This window comes from Lolium perenne, chromosome 3 (genome assembly GCF_019359855.2).
Source record: "Lolium perenne isolate Kyuss_39 chromosome 3, Kyuss_2.0, whole genome shotgun sequence".
Classification (NCBI taxonomy): Eukaryota; Viridiplantae; Streptophyta; class Magnoliopsida; order Poales; family Poaceae; genus Lolium; species Lolium perenne.
This window is the reverse complement of record NC_067246.2, coordinates 248,811,388-248,834,060: the sequence shown is the minus strand read 5'-3', so window position 1 is coordinate 248,834,060 and position 22,673 is coordinate 248,811,388. Positions and strand designations below refer to the sequence as shown.

At 45.2% G+C, this 22,673-nt stretch overlaps 3 protein-coding genes across 3 annotated transcripts; 2 read left to right on the top strand and 1 right to left on the bottom strand.

Annotated features, from left to right (window-relative positions):
• The first annotated feature begins 11,361 nt into the window (after positions 1 to 11,361).
• Positions 11,362 to 14,565, top strand: LOC127344652 (UDP-glucuronic acid decarboxylase 1). The gene is made up of 7 exons (XM_051370966.2): positions 11,362 to 11,977; positions 12,568 to 12,714; positions 12,800 to 12,879; positions 13,304 to 13,387; positions 13,479 to 13,553; positions 13,924 to 14,016; positions 14,094 to 14,565. Exons 1-7 carry the CDS (start codon positions 11,422 to 11,424, stop codon positions 14,280 to 14,282), a joined length of 1,224 nt encoding a protein of 407 aa, XP_051226926.1. The 5' UTR covers positions 11,362 to 11,421; the 3' UTR covers positions 14,283 to 14,565.
• A 124-nt stretch (positions 14,566 to 14,689) lies between these two features.
• On the bottom strand, positions 14,690 to 15,238 carry LOC127340082 (dirigent protein 16-like). Its single transcript, XM_051365861.1, has one exon. It carries the CDS (start codon positions 15,236 to 15,238, stop codon positions 14,690 to 14,692), a length of 549 nt encoding a protein of 182 aa, XP_051221821.1.
• A 395-nt stretch (positions 15,239 to 15,633) lies between these two features.
• On the top strand, positions 15,634 to 21,438 carry LOC127344651 (ruvB-like protein 1). The gene is made up of 12 exons (XM_051370965.2): positions 15,634 to 15,793; positions 15,922 to 16,110; positions 16,613 to 16,744; positions 16,892 to 17,041; positions 17,419 to 17,574; positions 18,327 to 18,461; positions 18,552 to 18,617; positions 18,858 to 18,964; positions 19,093 to 19,192; positions 19,272 to 19,363; positions 20,808 to 20,877; positions 20,977 to 21,438. Exons 1-12 carry the CDS (start codon positions 15,713 to 15,715, stop codon positions 21,064 to 21,066), a joined length of 1,368 nt encoding a protein of 455 aa, XP_051226925.1. The 5' UTR covers positions 15,634 to 15,712; the 3' UTR covers positions 21,067 to 21,438.
• Positions 21,439 to 22,673: the final 1,235 nt, after the last annotated feature.

Sequence of the window (22,673 nt, the reverse complement as noted above, 5' to 3'; positions counted from 1 at the left end):
ATTATTCAAATAACCTTTTACACTGCTTAATAGTTCTATATCATTCCCAATCAATAATATGTCATCTACATATAATATCAGGAATGCTACGTGAAGCTCCCACTCACTTTCTTGTAAATACAGGCCTCTCCATGACACTGTATAAACCCGAAGTCTTTGATCACCTTATCAAATCGTCGGTTCCAACTTCTTGATGCTTGCTTCAGTCCATAAATTGAACGCTGAAGTTTACATACTTTGTCAGCATTTTTAGGATCGACAAAACCTTTGGGTTGTACCATATACAACTCTTCCTCAATGTCTCCATTAAGGAACACCGTTTTGACATCCATCTGCCAAATCTCATAATCGAAAAATGCAGCTATTGCTAACAAAATCCTCACAGATTTTAGCTTCGCTACAGGTGAGAAAGTCTCATCGTAGTCAACTCCTTGAATTTGTCGGAAACCCTTTGCGACAAGTCGAGCTTTGTAGACAGTAATATTACCATCAGCATCTGTTTTTCTCTTGAAGATCCATTTATTCTCGACAGCCTTGCGGCTATCAGGTAAGTCTACCAAAGTCCACACTTTGTTATCATACATGGATCCCATTTCGGATTTCATGGCTTCTTGCCATTTGTTGAAATCTGGGCTCATCATTGCTTCTTCATACGTCGCAGGGTCCTCATCATTGTTGTCCACAATCATGACATTTAGACAAGGATCATACCAATCAGGAGTGGCACGTTCCCTTGTCGATCTGCGAGGTTCAGTAGTTTCCTCATTCAAAGTTTCATGATCATTATCATTAGCTTCCTCTGTTGCCGGTGTAGGCGGTACAGGTACAACTTCATCTTTGCGCTACTCTGATCAACGAGTATAGATTCATCAATCTCATCGAGTTCTACTTTTCTTCCAGTCACTTCTTTAGTGAGAAATTCTTTCTCAAGAAAGGTTCCGTTCTTAGCAACAAAGATTTTGCCTTCGGATCTGTGATAGAAAGTGTACCATATAGTTTCCTTAAGGTATCCTATGAAGACGCATTTCTCCGCTTTGGATTCTAGCTTGTCCGGTTGTAACTTCTTTACATAGGCTTCGCAACCCCAAACTTTAAGGAACGACAGCTTAGGTTTCTTATTAAACCATAATTCATACGGTGTCGTTTCTACGGATTTTGATGGTGCTCTATTTAAAGTGAATGCGATTGTCTCTAATGCATAACTCCAAAATGATAACGGCAAATCAGTAAGAGACATCATAGAACGAACCATATCTAAGAGAGTTCGATTACGACGTTCGGACACACCGTTTCGTTGTGGTGTTCCCGGCGGTGTCAATTGTGAAAGTATTCCGCATTTCTTTAAATGCATGCCAAACTCATAACTCAGATATTCACCTCCACGATCAGATCGTAGAAATTTAATCTTCTTGTTACGTTGATTTTCTACTTCACTTTGGAATTGCTTAAACTTCTCGAAAGTTTCGGATTTATGTTTCATGAAATAGATATACCCATATGTACTCAGATCATCTGTGAAGGTTAGAACATAACGATAACCACCGCGCGATGCTACACTCATTGGTCCGCACACATCGGTATGTATGATTTCCAATAAGTCAGTAGCCCGCTCCATCATACCAGAAAATGGAGTCTTAGTCATTTTTCCCATTAGACATGCTTCGCATCTATCAAGTGACTCAAAGTCAAGTGATTCAAGTAATCCATCGGTATGGAGTTTCTTCATGCGTTTCACTCCAATATGACCAAGACGATAGTGCCACATATAAGTAGAATTATCATTCAATTTAATTCGCTTAGCATCAATGTTATGTATATGCGTATCACTACTATCGAGATATAACAGAAATAAGCCATTCTTTTCAGGTGCTCGACCATAAAAGATATTATTCATAAAAATAGAACAACCATTATTCTCAAACTTGAATGAATAACCGTCTTGCATTAAACAAGATCTAGATATAATGTTCATGCTCAACGCGGGTACAAAATAACAATTATTTAGGCTTAAAACTAATCCCGAAGGTAGATGTAGAGGAAGTGTGCCGACAGCGATCACATCGACTTTGGATCCGTTTCCAACGCGCATCGTCACTTCATCTTTCAGTAGTCTTCGTTTATTCTTTAGTTCCTGTTTCGAGTTACAAATATGAGCAACCGAACCAGTATCAAATACCCGTGTACTAGAACGAGAACCATGAGATAAACATCTATAACATGTATATCAGATATACCTTCTTTCTTTTTCTTGACAAGGCCGCTCTTGAGATCAGCCGGATACTTGGAGCAATTACGCTTCCGGTGTCCCTTCTCCTTGCGATAATAGCACTCGGCATCGGGCTTAGGGCCGTTCTTAGGTTTCACAGAGGCGTGGCAGCTTTCTTGCCACCCTTCTTGAATTTTCCCTTAGACTTGCCCTGTTTCTTGAAAGCCGGTGGTCTTGTTGACCATCAACACTTGGTGCTCTTTCTTGATCTCAATCTCGGCAACTTTTAGCATGCCAAAGAGTTCAGTAACTCCTTGTTCATGTTACGCATATTGTAGTTCATCACAAAGTTCTTGTAACTTGGTGGCGGTGATTGAAGGACACGATTAATCCCGATCTGTTAGGAATCACTATTCCCAAGTCACTGAGTTTCTTCGCATGCCCGGTCATGGCGAGCATGTGCTCACTAACGGAGCTGCCTTCTTCCATCATACAGCTGAAGAAATGTTTCGATGCTTCATAGCATTCCACGGCCGCATGAGTCTCAAATATAGCTTTCAGCTCATTCATCAACTCATGAGGATCATGGTGCTCAAAACGTTTTTGAAGATCGGATTCCAGACTGCACATGATGGCACAATGAACTTGAGAGTACCGAGTTTTCCGAGTCGCGTAAACAGCTTTTACTCCATCGGTTTCAGTTTCTGCAGGAGGGTCACCTAGCGGTGCATCAAGCACAAATTGCATATTTCCGCCAGAGAGGAAGATCCTCACATGACGGAACCAGTCGGTGAAGTTGCTACCGTTGCTCTTAAGTTTTTCTTTCTCTAGGAACTGGTTAAAATTGATTGGGGACGCCATCTCTACAACATATATTTGCAAAAGTTTAGACTAAGTTTATGACAAATTGAGTTCAAATTTTAATTCAACATAATTAAAAATCTAGGTGAACTCCCACTCAAAACAATATCCCTCGCATTGTCTTAGTGATCACACGAACCAAATCCACCACACCTAAGTCCGATCATCACGAGACAAGGTGTGATTTCAATGGCGAACACTCAAAGTGTTCATCATATCAACCATATGATTCATGCTCTACCTTTCGGTATCACGTGTTCCGAGACCATGTCTGTACATGCTAGGCTCGTCAAGGCCACCTTAGTATCCGCATGTGCAAAACTGTCTTGCACCCGTTGTATGCACTTGTTGATTCTATCACACCCGATCATCACGAGATGCTTCGAAACGACAAGTCTTGGCAACGGTGCTACTAACGATGAACACTTTATTATCTTGAGATTTTAGTGAGGGATCATCTTATAATGCTACCGTCGCGATCTAAGCAAAATAAGATGCATAAAAGGATTAACATCACATGCAGTTCATATGTGATATGATATGGCCCTTTTGTCTTTGCGCCTTTGATCTTCATCTCCAAAGCACGGACATGATCTCCATCATCTTCGGGCATGATCTCCATCATCGTTGGCATAGCGTCAAGGTCAATGGCGCCGTCTTCATGATTGTCCTCCATGTAGCAACTATTACAACTACTTTGAAATACTACTCAACATGAAATTTAAAGACAACCATAAGGCTCCTGCCGGTTGCCACAATACAATAATGATCATCTCATACATATTCATCATCACATTATGGCCATATCACATCACCAAACCCTGCAAAAACAAGTTAGACGTCTCTAATTTGGTTTGCATATTTTACGTGGTTTAGGGTTTTCGAGAGAGATCTAATCTACCTACGAACATGAACCACAACGTTGATACTAATGTTGTCAATAGAAGAGTAAATTGAATCTTCACTATAGTAGGAGAGACAGACACCCGCAAAGCCTCTTATGCAATACAAGTTGCATGTCGAACGAGGAACAAGTCTCATGAACGCGGTCATGTAAAGTTAGTCCGAGCCGCTTCATCCCACTATGCCACAAAGATGCAAAGTACTCAAACTAAAGATAACAAGAGCATCAACGCCCACAAAACCATTGTGTTCTACTCGTGCAACCATCTATGCATAGACACGGCTCTGATACCACTGTAGGGATTCGTTGCATAGAAAACAAAAGTTTTCCTACCGCGAACACGCAATCCAAGCCAAGATGCAATCTAGAAGACGGTAGCAACGAGGGGATGATCGAGACTCACCCTTGAAGATTTCCAAAGTCTACAAGATGAGGCTCTTGTTGCTGCGGTAGACGTTCACTTGCCGCTTGCAAAAGCGCGTAGAAGATCTTGATCACGACGCCACGAACGGGCAGCACCTCCGTACTCGGTCACACGTTCGGTGTTGATGAAGTCGACGTCCACCTCCCCGTTCCAGCGGGCAGCGGAAGTAGTAGCTCCTCTTGAATCCGGCAGCACGATGGCGTGGTGTCGGTGGTGGTGGAGAATCCCGGCGGAGCTTCGCTAAGCGTGCGGGGAAGAAGGAGGAGTGGGGCGGCTAGGGTTTGGGGAGAGGGGGCGCCGGCCACTTGAGGGGTGCGGCCACCTTGTGGTCTTCGGGTGGCCGGCCCCCTCCCCTTGGCCCTCATTATATAGGTGGAACACCCAAGAGTTGGTCTACAAGTCTTCGAATAAGACCCCAAACCAAAACCTTCCATATCACATGAAACCTACCCAAGCTAGGACTCCCACTAGAGGTGGGATTCTCACCCTTCCTTGGGAGGGGGTGGCCGGCCCCCTTAGGGGAGTCCACTTGGGACTCCTCCCCCTTAGGGTTGGCCGGCCATGGTGGTGGAGTCCCTTTGGGACTCCGCCTTCCAAAGTGGTTTCTTCCGGACTTTTCTAGAACCTTCTAGAACCTTCCGTAGAACCTTCCGGATCATTTTAAATCTTATAAAATGACTTCCTATATATGAATCTTATTCTCCGGACCATTCCGGAACTCCTCGTTATGTCCGGGATCTCATCCGGGACTTCGAACAAATATTCGAACTCCATTCCATATTCAAGTTCTACCATTTCAACATCAAACCTTAAGTGTGTCACCCTACGGTTCGTGAACTATGCGGACATGGTTGAGTACTCTCTCCGACCAATAACCAATAGCGGGATCTGGAGATCCATAATGGCTCCCACATATTCAACGATGACTTTAGTGATCGAATGAACCATTCACATACGATACCAATTCCCTTTGTCACGCGATATTTTACTTGTCCGAGGTTTGATCATCGATATCATTCTATACCTTGTTCAACCTCGTCTCCTGACAAGTACTCTTTACTCGTACCGTGGTATGTGGTCTCTTATGAACTCATTCATATGCTTGCAAGACATTAGACGACATTCCACCGAGAGGGCCCAGAGTATATCTATCCGTCATCGGGATGGACAAATCCCACTGTTGATCCATATGCCTCAACTCATACTTTCCGGATACTTAATCCCACATTTATAACCACCCATTTACGCAGTGGCGTTTGATGTAATCAAAGTACCTTTCCGGTATAAGTGATTTACATGATCTCATGGTCATAAGGACTAGGTAACTATGTATCGAAAGCTTATAGTAAATAACTTAATGACGTGATCTTATGCTACGCTTAATTGGGTGTGTCCATTACATCATTCATACAATGATATAACCTTGTTATTAATAACATCCAATGTTCATGATTATAAAACTAATCATCTATTAATCAACAAGCTAGTTAAGAGGCATACTAGGGACTCTTTGTTGTTTACATATCACACATGTATCAATGTTTCGGTTAATACAATTATAGCATGGTATATAAACATTTATCATAAACATAAAGATATATAATAACCACTTTTATTATTGCCTCTTGGGCATATCTCCTTCAGTAGGCCGGACGCCTCCTGATGGAGGCGGAGCGACAGAAGCTCGCCTCCCTCAACGCTCATCGCCATTACGACGCGTTCGCCCGTGAGCAAGCGTGGCGCGCCAACAACGAGGCTTCTCAGCAAAGGCTGGAAGCACGGGGATGGCGCTGCCGGCAAGCTCCTGCGACGCCAGCCGCCATGCTACACCGCTAGATGCGCGAATCAAGGGTCGAGAGGCGGGCACAGACGCAGACGGTTAAGGCGAAGAACGACGACGAGGCAGGCCGGTCACGCGCCCCAACCGATGACCAGTAGATTAGGATTAAGTTTAAGTTTTTAAATGTCATTTGAATTTCGTTTTGTATCAATTCGACGTACTTTTGTATAAATTTTATATGAATTTTGTTTAAATTCGGTTTTTAAATGTCAATTTAAATTTAAATTTCTATTGGGGCTACACTACGGGGGCGCCGGTGTGGGAGCAACCTCCCCAAATAGAGGATGCTCTGCCGGCGACCCCCATACGGCAGTGCCGTCGCCCCTGCTAACATCTATTTGGGGGCCGCCGGTGGAGATGCTCTTACTTTGCCAAGTGTTCTTGCTTGCAAAGCTAGCATAATGCACAATTTTGCCACCCCTCTTCTCAAGTCTATCTGATGTCATTATTCGGTTTTGTAAAATGAGCCATGTGACAATCTTGCATTATGGCTTCATGGTCGTCGTGACCGCGCTGATCAATTGTATTTTATACGGATACTTGGTAGAGTATTCTCCCGACGTCAAAAGCTTCCATGATATGGCACCAACACGCCCTCAACAGGAAGTATGTCGGGAAGATATGACCAAAGGGTGATGAATTTGATTAGTTGCTGCACTTTGAGGCCACAAGGGAAGTCAATCAGAGCTACCCATTTATTTTCATGAAAGGGGTCATGAACAAGGCAACTTTTCCTTTTAGCAGTCGAGAAGATAGATGGGTGGTATGTCTTTGGGCTTTAGGCATCTTAACCATGGCGCATATAAGAATTTAGATTCATGGCCATCTCCTATGGTGATTTTGACCGCGGGATAGACAAGGTTCATATCGTTTCCATAGGATGGGTTGTCGACACCCACCCAAGATCTAGTAGGATCTTTCCATTCGAGCCACGATCATTAAAAGCCAGGGAGCTCTCGCAAACTTCTCGATGTCCAACACTGATGCAGCCCGATCTACGGTCTTCGTTTTATCATGTGCATCAACGACAAGAACTACACTCAAGGTCGAGGTCACAGACGCATGGAAGAGAAGAAGGAAGAAGAGGAGCTGGACGCTTCCGGCCGGCACTGCCGTTGCACCATGACCAGCACTGCCGCTCGCTCCGGCACTGCCGCTGCACCACGGTCGGCACTGCCGCCCGACCCACTCCGGCACTACCGCCCTGCCTCCGCTGGCACTGTCGCCCCTACGAAAAAGCACATCAGATATGAACCCTTAATCGCCCATTGTATGGATGTGCTTGTATCTTACTTTTCCCTAAACTACCCCTTCTTTAGTGGCTCCCTATATATAGGCTCCCACCTCCCCCTTCATAAGACTAGGATGAACCAACTTAGGCTTATGCCTCCACCATCCCTAGTGGATTAGGGAAACCCCCTCCTCTCTTAGACATCAATCTTAGAGTTGTATCAAGGCACTCCTTATATGATTAGTCTCTCGTACTTGTGATTCTAACACCGGTCTCTTACTCGTGTGATTCTACCGATCGTATACCGATCTTTCTCTCGGGGATTCAATCTCGTGTCTTTCCCTTGAGAGATTCTATCGGGATAGTGGTTTGGGCTATCAGGAGTAAACCGGAATTGTATCGGGTTGTGTACGTTGCGTGCGTTCGCCGTGTTCTTCGCCGTGTTCCTCAACCCCTCTTGTTCTTAGTCAATTCGTGAGATCGGGCAACCCACGTGGTCTTAGGCCCCATCAAACACTCTGTGGCCACCAAACTTTGTTGGTATATAACATGATACTCCTTCCTTCTTTATTTACATGTGATATAGCTATTGACTAGAGCCAGATATTCATCATAAATCAATGACAACTTAGAGGATGCAAGGTTAAAACAGGTTGACAAATTGGAGAAGAAGTTGTGTGCGAGGCATAAACTACGGGTTTTTCAAATTTTGTTTCAATAACAACATACTTGTCTAGCACGCGACTTGGTCCTTTTAACCAGCGCCACTAACACTTACAAGTGGGACCACCCACCCACACCACGCAGCTCACAGAGCCTCCCACGCACACAACTCATCCACATCACTATATGGCTGACTGTTGGGTCCTCCATCATTGGTGAGTGTGTGATACTCGCCCCCGTAAGCAAGCTCCAGCCTCAAAATTAGCACATCTTGAATACATAGTAGCCATCCCAACAGGTGCAACTATCTGTAACATGAGTCCAAGAAATTACCACTTGAGGTGTGGTTTAATTAGCTTTGCAAATCATTTGCCACTAATGAATCTCAATAGGTAAAGAGTGATCTATTGTGGTTAAATCTGGAGAAATGTAAAGATTTGTAGTTTTCTAGGAAGGGCTTTAACTATGACATATGAAACACTAGACAAACTTGAACCGATTTACGTACCTCTAGTTGCAAGCCAGAGAGCCAATTCACTTATGTTATGAGTCAAAATAATTGAATTATAAAATGGGTTATGGATGGTTAACAACTTATTGTTATGTGTAAGGTTGTAGTTTGCGAAACACTTGATTGTCCATTGTGATCTGTCACTTTATTCTATTTTTTCTCTTTATGTATTTATGTATTGTTGAGTTCAAATTAGATGTACATGCACCAACTGTCTTTGCCCTTCGTGCCCCAAAGTAGTGTCAAGAATTGGTGAAGTGTTAGCTACACTTACGATTGGGCATGGTATTAATTTTTTCTAGAACATTAGAGAGCTTTGAATGGCAAGCATCCCAAAGCTGTATGAAAACTTGAGTTACCAAAACATCGGCCATGGTGATCCAGCGGCACCAAGGGAAAGGGTTATCTTGAGTTGCATATCGAAGGTACCGCTGAAACATTGATTCACCCTCTCACTTCGACCATATGCTTGCGGGTGATGAGTTCTAATGTAATTCAACTTACTGCCCATGGCTTTGATCATTTTATCCAAAAGTTGCTGGTGGATGGCAGAAAACCATGAAGATTGACAATGTTATCAACAAAGGTCTTAAGTAATGATGTTGTTGTGAAAGATGGTGCTGGGGAAGAAATGGACATACTTCGATAACCGATCCACAATAATCGATAGTGAATTAGTCCTTCTAATAGTCAAATACCTTGAATGAACTCCATTGCAATTTCACGCAAAATTGCTAAAAGATGAGGTAGTGTTTGAAGCAATCTAGTTGGCTTAGTGCGTGGATGCTTTACTTGTTGACTATTGTGCATTGTTTGATAGAAATTTCTACTCCTAACTTGTGGTTAGGCCATTGATATAATGGATTTAGTATTTTTCAAGTGGCTTAATCCCTCAATGTCCACAACAACATTGCCATGAAGTGCAGAGTATTTTTGGTTGTATATATAGATCCAAAGTTTCACCAATAACCAATCTGCTCTAGAGTTTAATGAGACCTTGATCCATCACATAGCCTTGTCACTAGGAAATTTAATGGTTGATTCTTGCAACAAAGTTATGATAGTTACATCATTGACATATAAGTTAAGCACTTTCTAAACCAAAGCAGGGCCATAGAAAGAAAAAAACTGAACTACAGGTAGATGTCCCACTATATATGGTTAAAGACTCACATGTTTTGTATTTGAATTCAAAAGTAATCTCAGTAGTTTAAACATGGTCTATTTTTTTGTAAATTTGAACTTAATTGTTGCTCTGTTGCTTACCTAGAGTGCACAAACTTTTACGGTTAGTAGGAATAGTAAATTTGCCCATATCCAAGTATTGTCTCCATATATGTAATTCCATGATCACTACCAAAAAAACCCTTTTCACTGATGGAGAGTACTATATTTATCAATCTTAGTTCTTTGATCATACATGCTAGTGGATGGCCTTTTGTCTCAAATAGTGCACCCACTATGGTGTCACATGCATCAGTTTGAGTGGTAAAGAGAGTTGTGAAATTTGGTAACACCATAACTAGTTCGCCATAAATTTATTTATGTCCAAAAATGTTGTCTATGTTGAAGGATTCAAATCAAAATCTTTCTTCTCTGTCAATAATTTAGTCAGAGGTAGGGCGATTAGACCATAATTTCGCAAATAATTACCCTAGTAATCGGTCAGACCAAGAAAACCTCTAAGCTACATTTTCAGTAGGTGTTGACCAATTTTCCATTAATGCGGTCTTCTTCGGATCAATTTACACCCCACCATCAGATGTGGTATAGGGTTGTGGAGCTGATAGGTCGAACGGAGTGGTGCCAAAGCTATAAAGTGGCTCGAGCCTTCTCTTCATTTTTTCTAATGGACTAAGATGAGCTATAGCTCGCATCACCTTTCGATACCCTCATCTGAGGTCCTGGGGAAGAGGATCAAGACCACTAGAATGTCCGAAAGAACACTTCCTTAGTTTGACACAAGAATGTGTTGAATCGTGACTTTCTGTAGCGATAGTGGGTGAAAGTGGAGCTCAAAACCACGGTTGGCTCGCACTCTTTACCCTCTATCGTCGTCTTCTGAGATCTAAAGGCAAAGAGAGAGGGCCTGACTAGGATCTGCAAACTCAAGCTTGACCTCATCATCAGAGTGTACAAAGGGAAATAGACGTTGGGAGGCTACAATAGAACCACACGGTGCAAATTCACCTATGGGAGTAAAGCTACGCCATTGGGACACACTCTCCACGAGATAGACACACCATTGTCTATTGTAGACTCGAGCAACACATAAACACCCGAGCCGCTTGTCGCTGCACCCTCGAAAGGAGTCGACATCGTCAGGGAGCATGACCACGAGGAGAGAAGCATAGCAAGAAAGCTTAGCCCGACGCCTTCGAGGCAACACTGTCACGATAGTTTATGTTGGGTATATGCAAGAATGGGTGCTAAGCTTAGTGATGGCGCCGATATTTTAACATCCACAATAACATTATTTAGCATTTGTGTTACTAGTACTAAAAAATTGTGACATTTAGGTCTGCTTGTCATAATGGCATGTACTACAGTAAGAACGAGGATGTTTTCATAAGTTTGTGGAGTAACACCTGATTTTGCAGTTGAGTGTATCACACATAACTTTTCATAAAGTTCCTTACCAGAAAAAGAAAATATTGTACTAGGACCAATTCGCAACAAATGAAGGGCCCCTCCACGCACACTTGAGCTCGTTTTCTTCTCCTCCTGCCCACCTTCCCCCGCCGCACCAAACACCCGCCCCCTCCTCGCCGCTCTCCCGCCATGAAGCAGCTCCACAAGTCCCCCACCCACGCGCCCTCGCCGGCGCACGCGCCGGCGTCCAAGGCCTCCAAGCCGGCGCGCCCCGGGCCGCGCACCTGGGTGGGCTACCTCCTCCGCGAGCAGCGCCTCCTCTTCGTCCTCCTCGGCGCGCTCATCGCCACCTCCTTCTTCCTCCTCCGCCCCTACCTCTTCTCCCTGTCGCCCTCCGCCGTCTCCGACCACAGCCCCATCTTCTCCTTCGCCGCCCGCTCGTCCGCCTCCCGCGTCCCCGCGGGCTTCCGCCCGCCGCCCCACCGCGTCGTCGTCACCGGCGGGGCGGGCTTCGTGGGCAGCCACCTCGTCGACAGGCTGCTGGAGCAGGGCCACAGCGTGATCGTCGTCGACAACTTCTTCACGGGCAGGAAGGAGAACGTCGCGCACCACCTGCGCAACCCCAGGTTCGAGCTGCTCCGCCACGACGTCGTCGAGCCCATCCTTCTCGAGGTCGACCGGATCTACCACCTTGCGTGCCCCGCCTCGCCCGTGCACTACAAGTTCAACCCCATCAAGACCATCATATCCTTCTTGAGGCCCGGATCTGCACGTAGCTTTTTTGATCTGCTTTAGATTCATGCCGACTTGAATTGAATCTTATCCTTTTGTGCGGTTGGTGGGAGATACGCTTGATGCAGATCGGTCACAGTAGTGACGGATGTGGTCTGGATCAAGCGCATACAACCATTGGGGGGATCTGGAAGACATGCTATAGATTTCTTATTTATGACACATATAATTGTTTCATTGTAGTAGTTATGATGGTTTAACATATAACTGTGGTCATATTGAATGCAACCTTAATTTGCTTAGGTACAAAGATTTTTCTTGGTACAAGTTTCGTTTGCTCAGATTAACTGAATGAAAAATTGAATCTTTCTGTTTTAAAATGGAGATCAGTCCATTGTAGTTTATCAATTCAGAAGCAAAGCTAATGGAAGTATTGATTCTTGTAATGTTATTTTCTGATGAAATGGTTTTGGCTTTTTTGGTTGTCATGTGTGAATCTGATGGGAGGGCTACACCTTGTTGTAACATGTTAATTTCACTATTATATGAGAGTTCTCTTGCTGTGTTTGGTAATAGAAAATTTGGTACTTAACAATTAGTACAAGACAAATGTCATGGGAACATTGAATATGCTGGGTTTGGCAAAGCGGATTGGCGCAAGGTTCTTGTTGACTAGCACAAGTGAAGTTTATGGTGATCCACTTGAGCATCCACAGAAGGAGACTTACTGGGGGCATGTTAATCCTATAGGTACTGCAATATTAGTTTATTACCTCCTGAATCTGATGGTCATTCGCATTCAGCTCTAGAGAGTTAAACCCTGGCCCCTTTTCAGGTGTTAGGAGTTGTTATGATGAGGGAAAAAGGACAGCAGAGACTTTGACCATGGACTATCATCGTGGTGGCGGTGTTGCGGTAATTGTCTAGTTATATCCAGTTAGCGTCAGTGATTGGGTTTATGTTGTTATTCATAAAATATGTTGTTTAAGGACCTCAGAATTTCCCCTCCTTCATTTACTTTTCTGACACATGTAGAAAAAGTAATGAAAGCAAAGTTGAAACATCTTTAGTTACCATACTTGATCTGTTTTGTTTCAGTTATTAAGTACTGAAAAGATCCAGATGTATCTTTCTGGACATAGTTTATTATTTCTTTTCAGTTATACTATTGTTATTTATGAGACAAGAAATAATTAAGATGTCATTATTTTTTTTTGAAACGGTTTAAGATGTCATTATGACATGTTTTGTTTGCAGTTTCTTAACACAACACTATGTGACCACATCTTTTAACTGTAGTCACTTGTCTACAATCTTTTGCTAACTGATAGAAATACAGGTACGCATTGCTCGCATCTTCAATACGTATGGCCCTCGTATGTGCTTAGATGATGGACGTGTGGTTAGCAATTTTGTTGCTCAGGTTTGTTAGCAAGATATCATAGATTACTAGTTTTTAACTGCGCCATTTGAGTATTTGATGAAGCCCAGTTTTATAACCACAATGATATCAGGCACTGCGCAGACAACCAATGACAGTTTACGGCGATGGAAAGCAAACTCGAAGTTTTCAGTATGTTTCTGATCTGGTAAGCACTGCAGTGTTATTTTTGTGAATTGATGTGTAATTTGTTCTTATCATATGCTCACTAGTTATAAATCTTCGCTGTTGTACCCTACTATAATATCTCTATGCACTTGGATGGATTGTTTTGTCCAATAGGGAGTAGTGTTCAGTCTCAGTAACCAGAAACACTTTTTGAATGACAGGCTAATGTTCTAGTGGCCAAGGAAATTGTGTATTGATATGCTTTTTTTTTTACAGAAAATAGCTTTTGTATTGTTACATCCTCTTTCCCCCTTCTGAGTGAAAATATGCTATGCTTTTTTATGGCTGTGCAGGCATTTGAATTCCTCTTATCAAGTCTTAAAAATGTCCTGGTCTTTTCATCTTTATAGGTTGCTGGATTGATGGCTCTGATGGAGAGTGATCATATTGGTCCATTTAATCTGGGAAACCCAGGAGAGTTCACCATGTTGGAACTTGCAGAGGTCTGTACAAAATTTGTTCTACATAACACATTTTATTTGGGAAATGGTATGTAGTAAATACAATTCTGTCTTTCCAGGTTGTGAAGCAAACAATCGACCCAATGTCGACAATTGAATTCAAGCCCAATACAGCTGATGATCCCCATATGAGAAAACCAGATATTACCAAGGCGAAGCAACTGCTCGGATGGGAGCCCAAGGTCCCTCTCAAGGAAGGTCTTCCCTTGATGGTGACGGATTTCCGTCAAAGGCTCTTGGATGAGTAAACAAAGCAAAGTGTTCGCCAACTGTGGATCGATGCAGCAACATATGTTTGTATACACGATAAAAGTTGTAGAATCGTTTAAATTTGTTTACTTGTTGGATGAGAGTGGACAGAAGTAGTCAGCTAGTTTTGTCCAGATTTGGAAGTTTAGAGGTGCAGTGAAAGATAGGGGAAAAGGGTTGTATTTCAGGAGCTACTGTGTTCAACTTCACACTTTCTGTTAACTCCTAACTGTAAAATGAATACTTTGGTTTGAATGAAATGTAATTGGATGAGCTTGCATATTTTCTGTTCAGTTATGTCTTGTTACTATGGCATATGTTCAGCTGTCAATATACAAGTTTCACTAGTCAAAAACCCTGAGAGAAGCTGATTTTTTGCATAATGGTACGTGAGACTCCACAGCTTTCACTTCAGATGAACACTGAAGCTCAGAGCCCTGCTGACGTTTCCATTCCTTTCAGGTACACCCGCAGCTCCGACAACAGCAAAACCGGTGGCGCCATCGTACCTGCCCGTCCCTCCGACCACCGCGACACGAGACTCCTCCTGGCCATCCCGATGTACCCCGAAGAACCTGATGCTATCCTCTGCAGCATCGCCAGCGAACACGGCCTTCACCGCCACCACATGGCTGCCGCCGTCATCCAAGCCGGCGACAAGAACGCCCCGCAGCCTCCCAGCCAAGGGCGGCCCGGACTCCCTCTTGCCGTGGAACTGCTCGTCGACGACGGTCACCGTGCCCGGCCGGAGCGCCGCCGGCCGCGTCATGGCGCGCAGCCAGCTGCTGCCGGAGTGGCCGATCGGGCCTTGGCTGGTGAAGACGGGGTGTTTCGTGGACGAGGCGTTTGGCGGTGCTGCTCCGGTGGTGTAGAGTGTTATCGTTTGGACGGAGCCGTGGGGTGGGGGAGGGGGGTTGTGATTTGCTGGACGGCGACCGGCCGCCGTGTTTGCCATGGTTAGGAGGAGTGTGAGTGCAATGCAGGCCCGGGTGAGGTCGTGGGTACAGTTTTGTGGTTGCATCTTGGCTCGCTTGCGTGCGAGTTTAATTTCGGGTAATTGCGTGTATGGTTGCTTAAATAGAGCAGTTTATATGGGTTCGGGTGATCGATATGGAGTTGGTTCATATGCCAAAGCCAAACTACTCCATTGGAGACTCTGCAGCAACTCCACCCCGAAAATCAGCAAGGCGTAGCAGAAGCATCGCCACGGATCAGCATAATACGCCTTTAAGACTAATATACGTATTTCGAGAGGCAGAAAGCGGAAACGGGGAGCTTAGGGACCCGCGCATTTAAACCCGGCCCCAACAGTCAGTCACCGAGCATTCCCTCTTCAAGTCGCGCTCTACCCTTGCTCTGCTTCTCCTCTCCCAAAATTTGTTCCGGCGGGAGGGAGAGACAAACAGCGCAGAAACCGGCGGCGGCGGCGATGAGGATCGAGGATGTGCAGTCGACGTCGAAGAAGCAGCGAGTCGCCACCCACACCCACATCAAGGGCCTCGGCCTCGACGTACCTGCTCTCTCCCATCTGCCCTGCTCTCTCCGCTCCTCCCGCAAGGGGGAGGGCTCTCCTAGGGTTCTAGGCAGGGTTTCGGCACTTCTTTTCTCAGGGTTTCGTCTTTTTCTCTCCTTGCGCAGGCCAGTGGGACGGCGATAGGGCTGTCGGCGGGGTTCGTGGGGCAGGCGGCGGCGCGGGAGGCGTCCGGCCTCGTGGTCGACATGATCCGCGGGAAGAAGATGGCAGGCCGCGCGCTGCTCCTCGCCGGCCCGCCCGCCACCGGCAAGACCGCGCTCGCTCTCGGCATCTCCCAGGAGCTCGGCAGCAAGGTCCCTGCCTCTGATTCCTCTTTTCCCCCGCACACTACTAGATTTTTTTGGGGGTGGTTAGCAATGAACTAATAATAGGAGTACAGTTTTTCTGTAATGTCAGTGTAAATTTGGAGGTAAGGCTGCATTGTTAGTGTAAATTTGGTGGTAAGGTTGCTGGAGGACAGGGCTTGATCATTGTACTACCTTTTGGATACCAATTTAGTTCCCCTACTCGCTAGTTCAGGATATCAATTCGGTCCGGTCGATGCGGAACTTGCTACTCCTTAGAAAATACTTACGCTAGGATGCTGGAGTGGATTCCTAGCATTTGCTAATATACTGGACACTTGTCATTGCAGTTTATGCCTTTCCGGGAACATGATGTGCACATGTATATGAAATTTCATTCATAGGGAACTATATATTGATTTACATGCAATGCCCGCATATGCTTCCTAGTCCAGTGTTCAGTAGCAGTGTTGTTTTCATCTAATGCCTCCCTCTCTTGTCTGCAATGCAGGTCCCTTTCTGCCCTATGGTAGGGTCAGAGGTGTACTCCTCAGAGGTCAAGAAAACTGAGGTGCTAATGGAAAATTTCCGCAGAGCTATAGGCTTGCGTATAAAGGAAAACAAGGAAGTTTATGAAGGAGAGGTAAGAGTGGCGTACACTCCTTTTCAAGTTTCAACCAAATTACTGTTCTTGAATTGGTGTTTTACTTGATGCTAACATCTTGTCATCATTTTCGTTTCTAAATAACATTCTAGTGCTTGTTACTAAATTGTTTTGCTCTCCTTTTAGGTTACTGAACTTTCCCCAGAAGAAGCTGACAGTTCAACTGGTGGGTATGGCAAAAGCATTAGCCATGTAGTGATCGGCCTGAAGACCGTGAAGGGGACTAAACAACTGAAGCTAGATCCTACGATTTATGATGCTTTAATCAAGGAAAAGGTTACTCCCTGCTCCCTTGCCTCCTGCTCTCTGCCTCTGGAGCTAGACTGTTAGGTTGCATTTGCATTCACGCTTTGAATGACAGTGGATGGTTTGTTCATACTGTGTGTTCAGATTTCAGAATATTGTCTTTGTGTGATATTTAACCTGTGCCAGAATTATGGGGAGTATTTAGTCATGGAAACTCACATGTATGATCATATTTCTCTTGTTCATTGCCAAATGTTCTATTGTGTCATAACAAACCATTGTGAGACTTTACTTACATTGCAGTATGATGTCTCATATTTACTTCCCTGGCTGACTTGCCTATGTTCAGCTACTTCTATCTTCTGCATGAGCTGTTTCATATTTCATCGTTTGTTTATGGGATGCAGGTGGCAGTGGGCGATGTGATATACATCGAAGCTAACAGCGGTGCAGTGAAAAGAGTAGGTAGATGTGACTCATTTGCTACAGAATACGATCTTGAAGCAGAGGAGTATGTCCCAATTCCAAAGGGAGAAGTCCACAAGAAAAAAGAAATAGTGCAGGTACAAATTTGATACTAGTTCAGCCTTAAGTTTTTTGCTTCTGCAGCCAATTCCGCAAGCACTATAACACTACAAATAAATTAACGTCTTGATAAACAGAACTGAGATAACATAGTATGTTTGGCTATGGTGTAAATATAAGCTATCTAATCTCAATGATTAAAGGTGGAAGCATCAGGAAATTTGATAATATGAAGCATTTTATTATACTGCAGTGTTGCTGAAGCATGCTTAAATATTTGGTTTCCCTGCCAAGTTGCTTGGCCTTGTGAAATGCCAGAAAACAGAAACAGTATAGCTATAACCCAAGGATCAAGGTTATAACAAAGACTTAAGCCACATTCTTAGTGCACCTTCCTCAATAAAGAAAACAATGTAAAATTCAGAGGCCAACAATCAAGATTGCTCAAAATTCTTGACCTTAAACCCTATTAACAGTTATCTACTCCCTCTGCCCCTTAATATAAGATGTTATTACAACACCAATACTCCCTTGTGGTGCTGTAATAACATCGTATAGTATGGGACGGAGGGAGTACTTGTTACTACCTAATTTAGAATCATTCTTGTAGAAAAAAAAGGCAGTTGAATTAGCCTGAATTGTTCTCTGTTTTCTCTCAGAGGCTGATTATCTTAGAATAGAATGAAAGTTCCTATTTCCTTCGTAACATACTACATACATATTCTTCTTGTTTCCAAGTTCAGTATATGTCAACCAAAGAGAGGAAATAATATGTTTTCGTTCTGCATAGGACGTTACACTTCATGACCTTGATGCCGCAAATGCCCAGCCGCAAGGAGGCCAAGATATTTTGTCCCTTATGGGCCAGATGATGAAGCCGCGGAAAACTGAAATCACTGAGAAGCTGCGCCAAGAGATTAATAAGGTTTTAAAATCCTTTCCCTTAAATGCTTACTCTTTTAAAATTTGGTCCAATTTTGATAGGTTTAATGGAATTTCTATTGTATGGTGATAGGTGGTTAACAAATATATTGATGAAGGTATCGCAGAGCTTGTACCTGGTGTGTTGTTCATTGATGAGGTATTATCTTATTTTGTCTCATGATTGAAACTCTACTGTCCTTAAGTGGCTTATTTTGAATATCGAAAAACTTCAATGAGCAGTCTTCCTTTTCAACCTTTTCTGTTGAAACATAGAAGTGCTCACCCTGTGGAGAAGCATTGCTCTGATGAACTTCTTTTCTGCGGGTGCTCTGATGAACTTAATGACTTTCATTCTACTAGTGGTAGAATTATCTACTAATGAAGAACTTTATTGTAGGTCCATATGCTGGACATTGAATGCTTCTCTTATCTTAATCGTGCTCTGGAGAGTCCATTGTCGCCAATTGTAATACTTGCTACGAACAGAGGAATATGTACTGTAAGGTAAGAAATTCGATCTACCAGTTGAATTGCTCCACGCTTAACTTCAATACCAGAAACAAATACTGCCTTTTATCTGCTACGCCCTTATACATGTCATGATTTATAACTCCTATTGTGCTTGTATCCAGGGGAACTGATATGACAAGTCCACATGGTATCCCAGTCGACCTTCTAGATAGGCTGGTGATTGTTCGGACAGAGACTTATGGTCCTACCGAGATGATTCAGGTACCTATTTCATCCCTTTGTATGTGCCAGGATTGTCTGTCTAGAAATGCATTTGATGTTTGTCCACTGTGCTTTGCAGATATTGGCTATTAGAGCACAAGTGGAGGATATTGACATTGATGAAGAAAGTCTTGCATTTCTAGGAGAGGTTGGGCAGCAGACATCTTTGAGGTATGGTTCCTGTTTTTGTTCTGGATTATTTCCACATCTTCTTGTGCTATGCAAAGATTTCGTATGCAGAATTAAATAAAATTTGGCTGTACTATGGCTTGAGAGGATTTTTTTGAGGAAGTTGAGCGTTTGAAGTTAGGACAGTGTCCCTGCTGTCTTACATCTTGTCTGGCACCCCACTTTTTGGTGCCTAATATGTGGATTTTAAGATGTCGAATATCACTAAAGCGTCTGCTCCTCGAAATAGGCTTTCGCCCCGCTATATTAATATAGCAACCAAGATACAACAAGTTTGCTCGGACCGCAGCACAACCAAGCCCAAACAAAAAAACACAAAGAAAGATAAGAGAAATAAAAGCCGACTACGGCTGAACGACGAACACGAAGACAACTCGCAACCGCTGCGCCCTCCGGAAAAGTACCACCACGCTCCTCGCAATCCGAATCGCCGCATACAAAGCAACACCTTCAACAAGGAAAACGACGACTACGCCGCTGCTGCCCGGACAAGTCCTAGGATTTCCCCTGGTACGCGGGGGTGATGGGGCAAAGATACACGCGACACCCTTCAGGAAGGAATGGCGGCACCCACAGGCGTCGCCGCGTCGCTGTCGGACAAGCCGACAGGGATTTCTCCCGACCCATACCGCCACCACCCCGAACAATCCGAACTGCTCCACCCCACCTGCCGTCAACCAACGTACGCCACCACGGTCTTGAAGTCATCCTCGCCGTCGCTCAAAAGTCGCCAACACGAGGCCTAGAAGCAGACAAGGCGGGCGCAAGGTCGGGGATAGCAGCAGCACAACCACGCGGGAGGGAACAACCTCCACCGCCCAAACTGGCGGTAGTCGACCGGACGTAGCAGCAATACCAAGCCAGGCCCAAACTGGCCCGACAAAGTTCTCGCCGCCACGCTGCAACTGGCCGGTTGTGCGCCGCCGTCGCCAACCAGTGCCACCACCCCTTCTCTGCTACTAGGGGAACCGGCGTCGAGCTAGGGGCCAGAGGCCCGCCCCAACCCAGATCGGGCCCAGATGGGCCCAGATCTGGGCAGGGCGCGCGCCACCAGCCGCCCGGCCAACCCCGCCGCCCCGCTGCCAACGGCAGCGCCGCCGCGTCGTCTCCCAGCCAACCTGCGGAAATCACGCCGCCAGGTCGACCGCCGCCGGCCGAATCGCACCGCCGCCATCAAGGAGCCGCCCACGCCCCCCTCCGTGCGACGGGTAATGGCAGCCCCGCCGCCGCCGGCACCGCGCGGACAACGCCCGGCGGCCCACGCCGACGGCGGCGGCGGAGAGAGCAGGGGGAGGGAGCTGCGAGAGGGAGGGGCTAGGGATTCGCCCGTCGCCCGCGGGGGGGCGAGCGAGCGAAGCGTCTGCTACCACCTGGCCATTTTATTGTTGGTAGTAATGGTCTTAATAAATCTTGATTTTCTTCGCAGACATGCTATTCAGCTGCTTTCACCTGCTAGCATAGTTGCAAAGGCCAATGGGAGAGATAAGATTTCCAAGGTATGTGCTGAATTTCAATAAAGTTATATATTTAGATCTTTCTAGCTTGATCATATCCATACAAGTCTATATTCTGAATCCATCCATGGCCTCTGGCAGGCTGATCTCGAAGAAGTTGGTGCTCTGTATTTGGACGCGAAATCTTCCGCCCGTTTGCTTCAGGAGCACCAAGAAAGATACATCACCTAAAACTACTGCTGCACAGCACAATGTCTGCAAGAATTCTCAGCTGTCCGCTCAGGTCGACATTGGACTGTTCTCCCCCTGCTCGACTTGGTAGGGAGGCAGACGCACAGACTTCTTCGTGAGCACACTTGGGGGGCGTTATTAGTTTCCTAGCAGCTGCACGCTGTACTTCAGTTGGTCGCTAGAGAACTTGGATCCCGGCATATTGCTTGTTCACATTACTGTTTGTTGATTAGATTGTGCCAGAATTATCGTGTACCCTAGTTGCCCGTGCAATTAACGGCCAGATCCCGTTTCCTCTTTCCTCTTTGACGACCTGTCACATCAGATGTATCATGTCGTCATTCGTTTCTGGAAGAACTGGAATTTCTTGTACCGCGTCTCGGGTAGATTATTCAACTCAACGTGCGAAACACCCTCATTGGCGTACTGTTTGTCGCGTGAGCTCCAGAACGTATTGGGGATTTGCTGTAAAATTTGCTTTCGCTGAACTTCTTCACCAAATACTGTAGGGGCTTATTAGTTGTCTAGAGGATATATAGTTCCAATGTTGCCGTTCATGTATTTGTCTAATCATTTCCTGCGGCGACAGGATCGGATCAACCTTGATTTGCAGCCTCCCGTCTATGTGGTTCTGATCTGCGCTCACAGTGGGAGGTCTTTTCCTTACTTCTCATAATGACATTCTAATGTCGGTTTCTTGATCTTTTCAGAGAGCGATTTTTTCGTTCCGTTATCTCAGCACTGCGAAATTCCATGTCCATGGGAAGACGTGCCAAATTAATGGTACGAGTAAATCTTCCTTCTAAAACAATTTTCAAATTACTTGTCGCGGATTTGTCAAATTCATATGTATCTACACCCGTGTAATGAATCAGTATAGTTCACCTTGATAATGCAATGGGCATCGATGGGGCACCGTGCGTACATTGCGTGCGTGTCCTGTGTCCATCAGGGGTTGCAGCCTGGGTCTTTTCATTTGCAGCTGGAGGATAGGCAGCTTCGGCACTGCCCGGTACGACAGGCACCAGCAGTGTATGCCAAAAGACCGCCATGTACGGAGTATGATGTATGGCACCGCACTCCACCTCACATACGCATACGCGTCTCCTCCTCTTCGTCCGTCCGTCGTTGCTCCGATCGATGGAGTAGTGTATGATCACGACGACAACAACAACATGCATGCAAATGACGCACGCGCTGACACCAATTCCCCCTCGTCGCGACGCCCGGCAGTCCCCGTCGCGGTCGTCCGCTTCCGCCAAAACGACAACCCAGCAGCAGATTCATCGCTCCCATGAGCTCCAGTTCTGGTTGGTAGACGACGACACATCTCTCCTCTCCGCGCCGAAATTCCCGGCCCGGCGTACTAGGTAGGTGCCCCGATACACTGCATCTTCCCGCTCGATCGGGAGAACCTGTGTTCCAGATTTGAGCGTCGATCGACGTACGCGTGATCGATCGCTTCCTTCCTGTGGATGGGGAGCGAGCTGCAAATATCATATCTCCCCAGCGGCCAGCGCACAGTAGCTGACAGGTTCTTTTGCTCTTTATCTTTAGAAATCCATTTCTGCTTGCATGCTCTCATCATCTCGCTCCGTTTTTTTGTG